This window comes from Neodiprion fabricii, chromosome 2 (genome assembly GCF_021155785.1).
Source record: "Neodiprion fabricii isolate iyNeoFabr1 chromosome 2, iyNeoFabr1.1, whole genome shotgun sequence".
Lineage (NCBI taxonomy): Eukaryota > Metazoa > Arthropoda > Insecta > Hymenoptera > Diprionidae > Neodiprion > Neodiprion fabricii.
In genome coordinates, this window is record NC_060240.1 from 21,784,035 (window position 1) to 21,797,905 (window position 13,871).

The 13,871-nt window shown below is 36.6% G+C and overlaps 1 protein-coding gene across 3 annotated transcripts in view; it reads left to right on the top strand.

Annotated features, from left to right (window-relative positions):
* Positions 1-240: 240 nt before the first annotated feature.
* LOC124175756 (nucleoredoxin-like) overlaps positions 241-13,871 on the top strand; it is a 70,058-nt gene continuing 56,427 nt past the window's right edge. For all 3 annotated transcript variants that reach the window (XM_046556250.1, XM_046556252.1, XM_046556251.1), the window contains exon 1: positions 241-686. In XM_046556250.1, the coding sequence (XP_046412206.1) occupies positions 279-686 (408 nt within the window). In that variant the 5' untranslated portion in view covers positions 241-278. The remainder of the gene's footprint in view (positions 687-13,871) is intronic.

Here is a 13,871-nt window from a genome sequence, read left to right on the forward strand (position 1 = left end):
GAACTTTGTCAAGTGGGGAAAGGCGGCGGGGGTTGTGAATAGGGGATGTTTTGAAAAAAATTACGAAAATAAGGTGGAAAAACGTGATACACTTAATGACGCGAGGGCAGAGCAGGCCGGGCGTCCCGACGGGAGTCAGCGCGACGTCGCGTCCCTCTCCCCTCGAGCTTCCGGCGCGTTCCACCCCTCAAGACGACGCGGGCGTCGCGACGCCTCGAGTTCACCCGGACCTCCGCGGCAGTAGTGCGCGGATCACCGTACGGTTGACATAGATTTTGATGGCCACGTGCGCAGGCAGCGCCGTCAGCGAGACGAACACGGGGGCGACGAACTGGCAGCAAAGGGTGTTCGGCCGGCAGCTGGTGCGATGCAACCAGGCGGATTCGGCCCTCTGCGATGTGGGGAAGGTGTTCGTGAACGAGGGAGGCGAGGCCGCCTGCGAGACGATCGGTGTCTACTTCAGTTTCATAAACCCGGGCGCGACGTGTGACGACTTTACCAGACAGCTGACCGAGCTTTACGGTTCTGTTAACGCCGCTACCAACACCGCCAAGAAGAGGTTCGAGGTCATCCATGTGGTCCTTTGGAGCAACGTGGCCGACGTTATCGACTTCCAGGAGAGCTTCCAGGGACACGTGGCCGAGCTTCCGTGGCTCGCGTTGCCCAACGGCGACTACGAAAGAAAGGTAGGGCTCGCCGATCTTGAATCGATTCTGACGTGATCGAAGCAAAGGGCCGGGTGCGGGGCGAAATTCATAATAGGCAAAAAGACGAAGAGTCGAAATTCCGAATAGCTAGAATACCGAATAGTGTTAATTCTGAACAGTCAAAACACTGGAGTGTTGAAATTCCCGATGGTCAGAACAGCGAATAATCCAAATTCCGCACGGTCACAAAACTAAATATTAAAAATTCCGAAGGGTCGAAACACCGAACAATCAAAATTCCGAATCGTCAAAACACCGAATAGTCAAAATTCCGAACGGTGAAAACGCTAAACAGCCAAAACTCCGAATGCTCGAGATATGGGATAGTTTAAATTCCGAACGGTTGAAACACTGCATAGTCAAAATTCCGAATGGCCAAAGCCCTGAACGTTACCAACCTTCAAAAAAGCTTTAAAAAAGCATTATCCGCATATATGTATATAAGATTGATAACCTCGAACTTTTGACTATTCGGAAGTTTAACCCGCACCCGCCTTTTTGATTTCATACCTACGAACCAATTATAATTACGATTCCAATTTTATCGGTTTAATGGATCGATTTTAGTGCTAGATCGATTCCATAGAAAATGTTTCTGAGCAAATCGATTGAAAGTTCATCCGAGATATGATCGCTTTGAAAGAATCATATGTCTCTGTACTAATTGTAAGTGGAAGGTAACTCGCTATTTACCGTAAACATATCAATTGCCGAAACGATTCGTGACACGTGTGTACAGCCGACACGATTTACGGTCAGATAATGAGACAACGAAGAACGCCCGCAAACATGCGGGAACCCGAAGTTTGTATGCCGGCTGTTTAATTCATTAGAACGTAAATTAACCGGGCCTAAAACGCCGCTGTACTATCATTCTGTCCCTGCAACAGGAAGAATAAATAAAAACATACCCCCTCCCCCTCTACGGTAACGGACACTCGTCACGCAGTGCCCCCTGCACGCCATCTTGCATACACGCCTAATTAGTTGGAGGTTTTTGGGAGCCACCTGCCGTTGCAAGTGGCTCTAACTCTACGTGTTACGTTGCGAAGTAACGTATTTGGTTTGCCACCGACTTGGAAGTCCTGGGAAAGTTAGAACACCTTCAAAGTTATTTCAAAGTCGAAAAATATTGTTTTTTTTTTTTAATCGTTGTTTTAATATTTTAGTTCAACTAACTTCAACCTGTAAAATTGAAATACATTATTGTAGCTCGTTGAAAAGATCATAGTCCAATTACGTCAGTCTATATGTTTACAAATCGACAATCTCCATTGGTTATGTTTTATAATTAGGAAAATTAAGTATCTGCAGAAGTTTCATTAGTGAATCAAGCAGGAATTTTTTACGACATTTTAAACAATACAAAAATCATGTTTAGAATTTATAAAACAAAAAATGAAACACGTAATTGTCGTTGATTATGAAGAAGAGAGAAAAACTGCACGTTTTGGTTTCTGCAGCACTTGTAAAAGTCGGGAAACATTTTGTTCTCAACGTTTTTCCAAGACACGGTGTTTAATTTACAAACTGTAATGTGAACTTGTGCGCGACAAAAAAAAAAAAAAAAAAATCCACGTCATTATCGAAAATCCATTTCACAGACAATTTATGTAAACATTCGAAAAATGATACTGCACTTTTTCAGCGTTGAGAAGAAAAAACCATCGCATAACGTGTGTGCTAACTAAATTTATTAATAATTTCGCGTCATCTGTTGAACTCCACGATTGTTCGATTTCCAGTCTCTCGAGGGGATGCTATTTAATCGAGATGGGCATGACTAACTTCCGTCGCATCGTTTTAAACCTTCGTTCCATAATGTTAATTGATTCTGTTAATCTTTTTATCTTCGTTCACCAAGTGACATGTAAGCAGCAATGAATGCACTTAACTCGAACAAAGAACTCCAAACAGTGAAAATTATACAATGCGGGCTGGCTACCCAATTGTCTCAATATAGTTCACGAGAATTAGCCTGCACACTGTTTCGTACAAACGATATACTCGAAAGTGTAGTACTTACTGTCCGCCGTGTGTTTAACGGCAATTTCCGTCGGGACCCTCCTAAACTATGCCGCGTATTTTCGTGTACAATTTTATCAGGCAGTACCCAACTCGGGATCACATGTCTGACTCACTCCGACATTATCTGCGCTTCTGTTCACGGCTAGCTCCGTCTGCGCAGGATCCTCGACTTCTCTGCACTTTGCAGCTCCAACTTAACGTAAGGTTATGTTTTCCGACGTGCGGTACCCTCGGTATTTGGAGCTGTGCCAGCATGGATTTAAAAAAAACAAAGTCACCGCTTAGCGCGACCGATGCTCATTCCGCGGAAAAGTTTCAACTGAGCTTTAAATTTTTTATAGATATACCATGGGCGAAGCGTTAGTGGTTTGACTGTATTGTGAGACATGAAGTGGACCTCCGGTTTGAGATTTTTTTCAATAGGTATATTATGCAAAAGGTTGATATGTGCGAATTTTTGTTTCCTAGTTTTGAGTTGTATTTTTTTTTTTTTTTTAGTTATATTTATTACACATGTCATCGATGAATCAAGAAAATTAACTCATTACTTTGTCACAATTAATCTAAAAATAGCGAATGGTGGATTTACAGTTGGTAACTATTTATCAGCTTTGGGAGATGCTTTTTAAAAAAACGCCAAGAGTGAACCTTTTGACAAGTGATTGGATTTTGAAAGAGCGAAAATTGTACTTCATATAATTTTGACGAATAAAGAATATCCTCTTTTTCACGTAGGCGAAGGGAAAGGATTATTTAAGCCAAGTGATATTCGTTTGATTCAACCAAATGCTATAGTCAAATGCAGCGAACACAATACTTACTTAATTCAACAAAATACTTTTGTACAAACTCAATATAAAAACTGAATCAAGCCTTTGAATGATCATGCTGTTAATTTATTCAAGATAACACGGCGTGGGTTCCTTGCAATAATGTACATTTTGTATGAAGAAAATGTGTGATTGGAAAGACTACAAGTTTGATTGAACGCACCGTAATCGTTTTGTTTCAAAAATATTAAATTCTTGTACCTAACAAATAGAGCATGTTTTAATATAGTTCCTGTCGAGTGACGAGTTCAAACGAATTCTTTGTATCACGTCGTTTATAATTCTGTTTACTCATAATTTTGCGGACTTACCCGATATATAATGAGTAAAACCGAAAAACTTATTGTTGCATTTGCTGAAATATAAATTGAACATATGTCAATAGCTTATATTTATTTGTATCAATACGAATTTTGAGGATTCATAACTTAGTATATTGTTATCTTTTGTTTGTAACAGGCTTGACGACAAATTTATCTTACGTCATTCGTATCCGATTTTCTAGAGCCAATTACGCGGTTTTATAACTATCTCTGAAGCTACTTCCATAGCGAGAAGGTTCACCACCTGGTGCCTGTTTAAAGCACTGATATACCGACGTTTCTGATGAATATAATCGCTACTTGTTTCAAAGCAAATAGTGATTCTTTTACCGCGTAAAAATATTAGTGCAATTCATTTAAAAAGTTACCCCAAATAAGCTTCGGTTAGATCAATAAAACATGGCATTGAATTTATGTAAATTTTTTGCTGGCTACATTTATGTAGTTATTTCATTTGAAGTATCTATTGGTTTCTGTCAGCGAACATGCGACATGGAGGAACAATACGTAAATTTCAAATGAAATGATGTTTAGTAGACTCAATTTCAGAAACACATCGAAAGGTTCACTCAAATCAATACTTTACTTGATCGTGACAACAAAGGCTTTTGTAGAATCAAGGGATTCTCTTGGCTAAATCATTTTGACAAACTAACTGAATCAAAATTGTTGAATTGAAGTTATCGAATTGGGAACAAGCGATACTAATTTGAAATGAATAGACTCCGACAAAATTTATTTTGTTGGTTCAAGAATTTCCTTCCCTCTGTGTAACGATCGCATTTCTCGCCGTGAACCAGGAAATAGACAAAAAATCAGAGTAAACCTACCCCTCTTCGGTGAAATTCTTTTTATGGGTTCGTTATCCCCTTAGAATAGTGAAGGGGAATCTGACCCCTGCGATGTTCGTGACGTCACTATCAAAAGTATTTGTGACAAACTCGCGAGGTTGCCATTGAAAATTATTGATCTCCTTCTGCTAATGGACGTTTTATAACAGCAGGCTGAAAATTTCTCTTCGTCTTCCTGAATTTCATGCGTATTGAAAGAGTTATCACTTTATCACTCAAAAAATTCACAGTTGATATTTAGTTTAAATTATATTCAGCCGCAACGTATTTCATTGTTACGCCCCCGTCCACCTTTTTAAAAATTTCATTTTATTCAGAATAATTTCTCACGTTGCATGGTCTCACACAAATATTTTCATTCTTATAAAAACCAGTTCCGCCCCTCTTAGTAAAAATTACGTAGAAATAGATAGTAGTCCCCAATATTATATGACGCAAATGATCAAATAGCGAGCACCATGAAGTAAGTGAAAAAACTCTGAGCTACGTACCAGTAGCTCAAGCTGAAAATCTGTCGTTTGTTAAGACGTATTTTTCATCAATAATTAGGACATACCACTTACACCAGAAGCGCCAAATGAAAATAGAGTAATTAGTATACAGTATGAATGTATGTGTGAAAGTTACATTAAGATATCTTTTGTCAATATTTTAATTATGTAAGTAAGAAGACTGAGAACCATTGGATTACCCAGGTGGCGTTCCAGCAGAAAGAGCTGACCCAAAGGTCTAGCTTCGGGTTAATCTTTCACCTCATTGGCTAATTAACGCGCGCATTAATACACAAAGTTGCAACGGCGGGCTCTTGGACCATCAAGACCAAGAAACCGTGTCTTCCGTCTGTCGATTCGTGAGGTGCGTGGACGTCAATCCGGACTTGTCCTTCCCAAGCAGAGTAATGTTGGAAAATCTTAGTTGTGACCGGCCTAAGTCTTGTGCTAATACGTTAACATCGAGCGTTTTGGTTTATACTGTTAATTGAAAAAGACTCACTATCACCTTCGTTTCAACTTTTTTGTTTTGTACTAATTCTCATCATTTTGCAAATAAACACTTTGTGATTATTTCAATTTCCGAAATCAAATCAAGTTCTGCCCCGATTTATTAGAACTGGGTAGTGTTAAACTTTATAGTAAATTACAGAGCAATGCATGTTATTCTTTGACCACTTTAACGTAGTATTGGTGCCTAGCTACAAGTAATATCCTTTTGGATATTTCGAAAGCAACTCTCTTGTTTTCATCTCATCCCGTAATAACGATTTAATGTACAAGAATTGGTGGTTTCATTGCAAATATAAATATAATTTACTTTTAATCCAAACAGTGAGATACAATATTATAACACTGACCAACTGTAGAATTAACAATCATTCAGCATAGATGTTCTTGGTACCAATTCTGTGTTAATAACATCTTTAATCATCATAATACAACACTTTCAAAAAGGCGAAAACAGTTGAATTTAACTAATTTAATTATACTGGTCAATTTGTTTAGTTTATTTAATTTATTTAATTTAATTAAATACAAGTTACTTTTAATCTCAACAGAGACATACAGTATTATAATAACTGACGAACTGTAGAATTAATAATCCTTCAGCACAGATGTTCCTGGTACCAATTATGTAGAAATAACATCTTTAATCACCATAATATAAAACTTACAGAACAGCGTAAACGGTTGTATTTAACTATTTCTGCAGCTTCTCTATTTGAACATAAATTCTTCCGTCAACGTTATCTATGTTTAAATTCACACACTTTAATAGTTATATATTTTTTCGTTTGATTTTAAACCATTTATTTCTCATCGTTGATTTTTATAACCGAATTGTTTGAAGAATACATCTTAACTTTTACCACATTAACTTATTTTAACCATTTATTTTAAACAATCACCCATCCTATATTATTTGAATAAATTGGTCTTAACCATTTAAAGAACTCTCACCGTCCTCTATAGGACCAAGAGAACTCGTACCCACATTATCGGCTTATCGAAAGGTAGGTTTTATTAGTTTTTAGATTTTATTCATTGTCGTTACGTAGGAGCAGCTATGATTACACCGGCCCACAAAAAAAAAGCAGTCTGTACATTTGAACAGACCCACCTATCTTTATGTATTTTGACGCGCTGAATCCGAATCTGGGGTGCATTTGGTCCGTGCACCCTCAAAATTTTGAGAAAAGTGCAAAAAACCGTAAAAAATGGAAAAAACTGCAGTTTTGGTGATAAAAAAAATATCTAAATATAAATCATATAAGTTTTACATGTGATTCCATCCGCTGAATACAAATCTAAAGTTTATTTTGCCTGTAGGCCCTTAAAAATATAAATAAATTGCCAAAAATCCCTAAAAATTGCTATAAATTGTATTTACAGTAATAAAAAAATTGATTAAAGATGATTAAATTTATTTCTCACATATAATTGTGATGCCCTAAATCCAAATAAAAAATCTGTTAATGCGAATCAGTCAGAAATTTACCAAAAATCGTTCAAAAAAGCATAGAAAGATAAGGTAAGGAACGAGCTTTATCGATTTCGAGTTGTTCTCCGTTTGTGTCGAACTCTTTTGTCTTCGAATGACCTACGCAATGGGTTTCTCTTTCGTTTTTTATTGTCCTTCGTTACTTCTCTCTTCAGCGTCCAGCAAAAATCTGCCATTATGTTGACATTCTACTTCCCTTGATATCGATAGAGCTCGTTCCTTACCTTATCTTTCTATGCTTTTTTGAAAGATTTTTGATAAATTTCTGACTGACTCGCATTAACAGATTTTTTATTTGGATTCAGGGCATCACAATTATACGTGAGAAATAAATTTAATCATGTTTAATCAATTTTTTTATTACTGTAAATAGAATTTATAGCAATTTTTAGGGATTTTTGGCAATTTATTTATATTTTTAAAGGCCTACAGGCAAAATAAACTTTAGATTTATACTCAGCGGATGGAATCACATGTAAAACTTATATGATCTATATTTAGAAATCTTTTTTATCACCAAAACTTCAGTTTTTTCCATTTTTTATGGTTTTTTGCACTTTTCTCAAAATTTTGAGCGTGTACGGACCAAACGGATCTCAGATTCGGATTCAGCGCGTGAAAATACATAAAGTTAGGTGGGTCTGTTAAAATGTACGGACCACTTTTTTATTTATTTTTTTTTTTTGTGAGCCGGTGTCATTAATCACCACTGCTCAGTACACGTCTCGTTCCCACGTAACACATAATGTTAATCGTTGGAATAATGCCACCGAAAATTATCTATTCACTTTATCGTCGTCTCATTGTTATCAGAAATGATAACGAATGATAATGAAAAGTGAGCTCTCGACAATTGACAATAGATATTACGTTCATAGTTTCGTGCGGAATTGTAAACAATATAAAATAAATTTTAATGTCAACGAATGTTGTTTGTAGTTGCATGGCATTTAGCACGCTGCTTCACGGCCCAATAAAGATGTTTACCGGAGGCATGAAGGCTATAAGCACTACCCCAACAATGCACATAGGAAGTCCGAGAGTGCAAGTAATTTCATCTGACGATGAGTTTACCTGGTTTGGGGTTCCTGTGGTAGTAGTGGGTCTCTATCACCCGAGGGTCAGGTCGTAGGCTGCGCCTTGTTCAACAGAGTTGCTTGTGTGTAGCAGCCAGGTGAACTCAGGTCTTACCGATACCTTATGGTTTGAAACGAAAGAAAAAAACTCAGGTCCCAAAACTTTTTGACTCGTGTTGTATGTACCCACAAACTTCCCGTGTATCTTTACCTTGTATCAAACAACCAAATGGATTCGGTGATTCATATTATATCATATACTTATGACTGCCACTATTACACGGTACAAAAGCAAAACACTATCAAAATCTGAGATGATTTTATTTGCTAATCTGTTAATTGAATGGAAAATACAAGTGCGGTAGCTCGGTCGGCAAAGGTAGAACTTTCGAATCATTTTTAGTACATTTTTTCAGATTTTTTTCGGATAGACCTTTAAAGCAATTCGAATATCGAGTGTCGGGAAGGAAGACTGATTATGGGGGACAATGTTTTCAGGTACTTGAGGTGCTCTTCGCTAATAGGGCTATGCCTTGCAGCTTGGACGAACTGACGTTTTCGTTTACCATTTACGAGATTAATTTTTCTATTTTGATTCCGGATCACGTCTGGACGGACTAGTAAAACGTATTTTTCTTCTGGAATTCAATAGTTTATAACTAATGAAATGATTCTTGCTTGTAGAAATTGGTAGGAATTTGAAAAACTGGCTTATACTATCCTTTCAAGAGCAATCCGAAAACTTGCATATCATGTTGATTTTCTCGAGCATACCTGCAACTGCATAACCTCAAGAATGTCAAACAATCTTTCAGAATGTCTAACAAAAATATTCGCCATATTTCAATGTTGTTTATATTTTCTTTCCACGACGAATTGTTTTCTGATTGTTTACAGTTGTCGAATACACGTGAGAATATTCAGTATCTTTTTGTGGCATTTCTTTGAAAGATCAAAGAAAATACTTCCATGCTTCAAACTATAACCATAACCTTTGTTTCTGGCACCGACGTTCGAAATGTTACATCCATAATTCCAAACTAACCTATTTCCGTCAGTTTCCATTCGTTTCTTCTTCTTCTAGTTTTTCTAGCGCGTTCTTGGGAATCGCGGTGAATTTACGTGGATGTTCACTCGGAGTGCAGAGAAACGTTTAAATTATTCGAGTCCGAAGATTTATTTTTCTTGGCATGAACCCGTGCGGTTGAGGAATGGAAGAGCCCATAAATTTCATTGGCACCATCCTCTCCGAGTTTTGAGGACACGGCATCACCTATGGCTGAGGTGTACAGAGAAGTGAGCTCGGATAAGGCGGGTGTAAACAATGCGGTGAACCCAACCCAACCCAACCCAACCTGACCTAACATAACACAGCTAGTTAAACCCAGCCGATGCATCCTCAGCGGTACTCCGGATCAGTCGAGAGCATGCGAGTCATTCTGTTTGCTTAGAATGATAGAGGACATAAACCAGTCCGATGTGATCCTCCGCTTCGTTGACGAAGGGACGCAGCCACGCTACTGAAAATTAGGTAGAGCGGCGAAAGCCTCGGGGCTCCGAAAGATCAACCTTGGAACGAAATGAAAGACTGTGCCGCGTTTTCTCCCTGAGCCGTACAATGTGAACGCTACGGTGTTTGCACTCACCTTTTCCTTTACTCTCACAGATTGCCAGCTCAAACTTCGAGAGATTCGCGACGCTGTCTCTACTACTGTTTCACCGTAACTGATACCACGTAACCTGCGTACTACAGACATGACATTTCGCAGCAGCCGCTTGTCATACATACAGCATGCAGTCCCAGTGAGGGGTAGACCGTCCTCGAAATTGATTGATTGGATATGCTTTACTTATCTCGAATCTACTATTTCTCACACGGAAGTTACATTTTTACATTTTTTACATTCTATGCTTTATTTATCTATGCTTTACTCCATTCATTATTACACTTCCACTTACATTCTTCATTCACTCTTTACATATTCTTTTAGCAGTCTCTGCAACATATCAATATTCCTCACTTCCTTTATTGCTTGTGGTAATTTGTTGTAGTAGTCGAAGCCTGTGTAGGTTATACTTTTTGGTCCTGCAATTGTTTTGCTGCTGTATATGTATGTTTCCTCGTTGTCGTGTGTTATAATCATGAGTTTCTCCTACCAGCCTCATTTGCTCTCGTAGATAGTTGGGCGTTAGACCCATTTTTATTTTATGTACAAACGAACAAACATTATATTTCATTCTCTGTCATATATCGAGGAAACACAGCGCATCGAGCATATCCCTCACTCTTGTATACCTATACCTATACCTATCACATTTCAGTATTGCTCGCATCGCTCGATTTTGTTTTTTGTATTATGTCCATCTAATATTTATTTATGTTTAGCATTAACGTATTACAATATTCAAAACCAAGTGCAACGATTGTTTTGTATATGATGACTAGAGTTGGGACTGAGACATATTTATTAAGCCTATACATGAAATTCACCTTTTTTGCTACTTTTTTAACGATGAACATTGCCAACTTGTCAAATCTTAAATGTTTGTCAATTACTACACCTAGATATTTTATCTCTTATACTTCCTCTATCTTCTTTCCTTTTATTTTTATATTACAACAATCCTTCATATGCATTTTCCTCGGGTCATGAATTACCATGAACTTCGTTTTATTCGTGTTCAGTCTTAGTGCATTCTTGTTTAACCAATTATTTACATTATTTAAGTCAACATTTAATTTTCTTTCCACTTCACCAACATCATCGTCACTCACATATATTACCGTATCATCAGCCAATATTTTACATTTACAGTATTGGAGTTCTTTCACAATTTCATTAATATATAGTACAAATAGCAGCGGACCAAGTACAGAGCCCTGGGGGACGCCATATCTGGTTTTCTGCTTTGACGCCATAGTAGAATCACCATATTTGACTTGTTGCATTAGATTAGTTCAATACGACTTAAACCATTTAAACACAGCTCCTGTAATTCCATATTGTTCGATTTTTTGCAGTAATATGTTTCGGTCGACTGTTTCGAAAGCTCGTTTAGAATCTAAAAAGACGTCACCAATCACTTGATTTTTATCTATACTTCTTTTACATGTTATTATTACATTTTGCAGTGCCGTTTCGCAAGAGTAACCTTCCCGGAATTCTGACTGTTCATCGCTAAGAATGTTATTACTTTCGATTTATTTAACAATTTGATTTTTTACTGCAACTTCTATTACTTACTCATACATAGGTAGCATCTTTATCGGCCGGTGTTCCTCTGCCTTTATCGTGCTTCTCACCTTCGGTATCGGCACTATTGTTGATGTTTTCCATGTTTCCGGGAAGACTTCATGCACTGATTTATTTATGAGTACCAACACTATTTGCCCCACACTTTCCCACACAATCTTTAGTATTTCCGTGCTGATCCCCTCTTCCGTTCCTGCATTGTTTTTTAGTCTATCTACAATTTTATCAATTTCTTCTTTTCTTACCTCGTTAAAATTTTCAATCTGCTTATCTATGATATTTGGCAACTGCTTCATATTTAAACAAATATCGGAAATTAAATCAAAATTACTGAAAAAAAATTTGTTTTTAAATTATTTTCACTAGAAGTTATTGAAAGCCCATCTTCTATTATGGCTCAAAAATTTTGTTTTTTAACGTAGAATTTGGTAAATTTTTTTGGATAAAATCAAAAGTGTCCCACTGAACGAAAATCCAATTTTTCGATTAACCCTTCGTACCCGTCGCGTAGAGAGAATCTCTCACGCACATTTTAAAACTTTTTTTTCTTTATAATTTCAAATGGAATGACCATTTGAAAATTTTTTTACGTTCACTGAATTTTATGCTTTACATGATAGTCAATAAAACTTTTTTGAAAACTCAAAAGTATAAAGCAAAAAAAAATATTTATTGACAGCTGTGAGAATTTCTCTCATCACTTCAGTCAAGTCGTTGATAAGAAAAACCTCAATTCGGATGGCTTCGTTATACTTCGGTTATTTCCGTAGTTTCCGGTCGCCATATTTGAAATTATATATAGATATATAAATATTCCATGTCACTCCGTGTTTTCTATGCTGTTGTAGTTATTGTTTTATTATTTTGAAATTAAAAAAATGTGATAACTAAGTATTGTTATAAATTGATTTTGAGTGACAGTATCTTCTTTAAGAAAAATAAAATACTATAATGAAATATACTAGATTTATAACTTCACATTAGTTTATCAAATTTAAAATTTCGCTCTTTGCGCCTGCGCAAATTCAAAATTTCGCTCTTGGAGCTTGCGCAATAGCGTGAGATTTTCTCTCGTCACAAGGATCACGACTGTCATACGAAAAACACCTGGTACGAAGGGTTAAAAATGGCCAAAAATGGCCAAAAAAGCATCAAGAAATTTTTTTTTCAATTTTTGTATTTTTTTCAGAAAGAGCATCAAAAAATACTTAGAAATTTCTGTATTTAATTAGGTTATTTTAATTGTTGTCAGAAACATGAATTTTTTTCGATGATTTCTTCAAAAATTGACAACTCCGGAATGGGAAAAGATAAAGAGCTAAAAATTTAGCTGTGGACTTCTTTCTATATGTATAAAAACATATTAAAAAATCGTACAAATCTAAACGGGTCATCGTCGCAACGTCGTTGAATTGACATGGAATGACCCATATCTTTTAATTTGTCGTCATTCTTTTTACCTCCTATTATCGATTTCAAAGTTTTCCACATTCTTTTTGAGTCGGTTTTTACGGCATCAATAGTTTCTTCGTAATATTTTCTTTTACTTTGTCTTGTTTCTGAAACTACTATGTTATGCATTGTTTTATGCAAAGTCCAGTCTTCCTTTAAATTACTGATTGTTGCTTGTTTATACGCTTGGTCTCTACACCCACTTGCTTTCTTAACTACATTAGTAATCCAGGGTTTGTTTTGCCATTTCTTTGGAACACTCTTTTTTATTTTCGGTGCCACTGCGTTCAGTCATTCCGTTATGCCTGTCACCATGTGTACTGCCATTTCGTTTACAGTACTATTATTATTACAATTATATCCAATATAATTTGTTATCATTCGATTAAACTGGTATTCGTGAAAATTTGAGCAGTCACGTCTATAAAATTCCGTTAGTCCATTATCGTTATTTTCATTCTTCAGGAGATCCACTTTTATAATCTGGTGGTCAGTAATCTTCGGAATCCAATGTATTTCGGTAGCAATGTCAAAATTTGAAAAAACCAGATCTATTAGCGTTTTCGAACTTTCCGTAATACGAATGTGTCCGCTTACATATTGCTTCAGTCCGATACATTTCATGTCCCGTGTCAATCGTTTTGAATCGTCGTTTACTTTACTGAGGTTAATGTTAAAATCCCCAACAATTAAAATATGTCCTTTGTCTATCAATTCATCGCATTCTCTAGTTATTTCATCTATAAATTTCCTCACGCTCTGGCTTGGTGATCGGTATACATTACAGATTATTGTGTCGCTATACTTGCCCATTAACTGAACTGAACTTATCCACGTTCTTTTTTCGATACTTT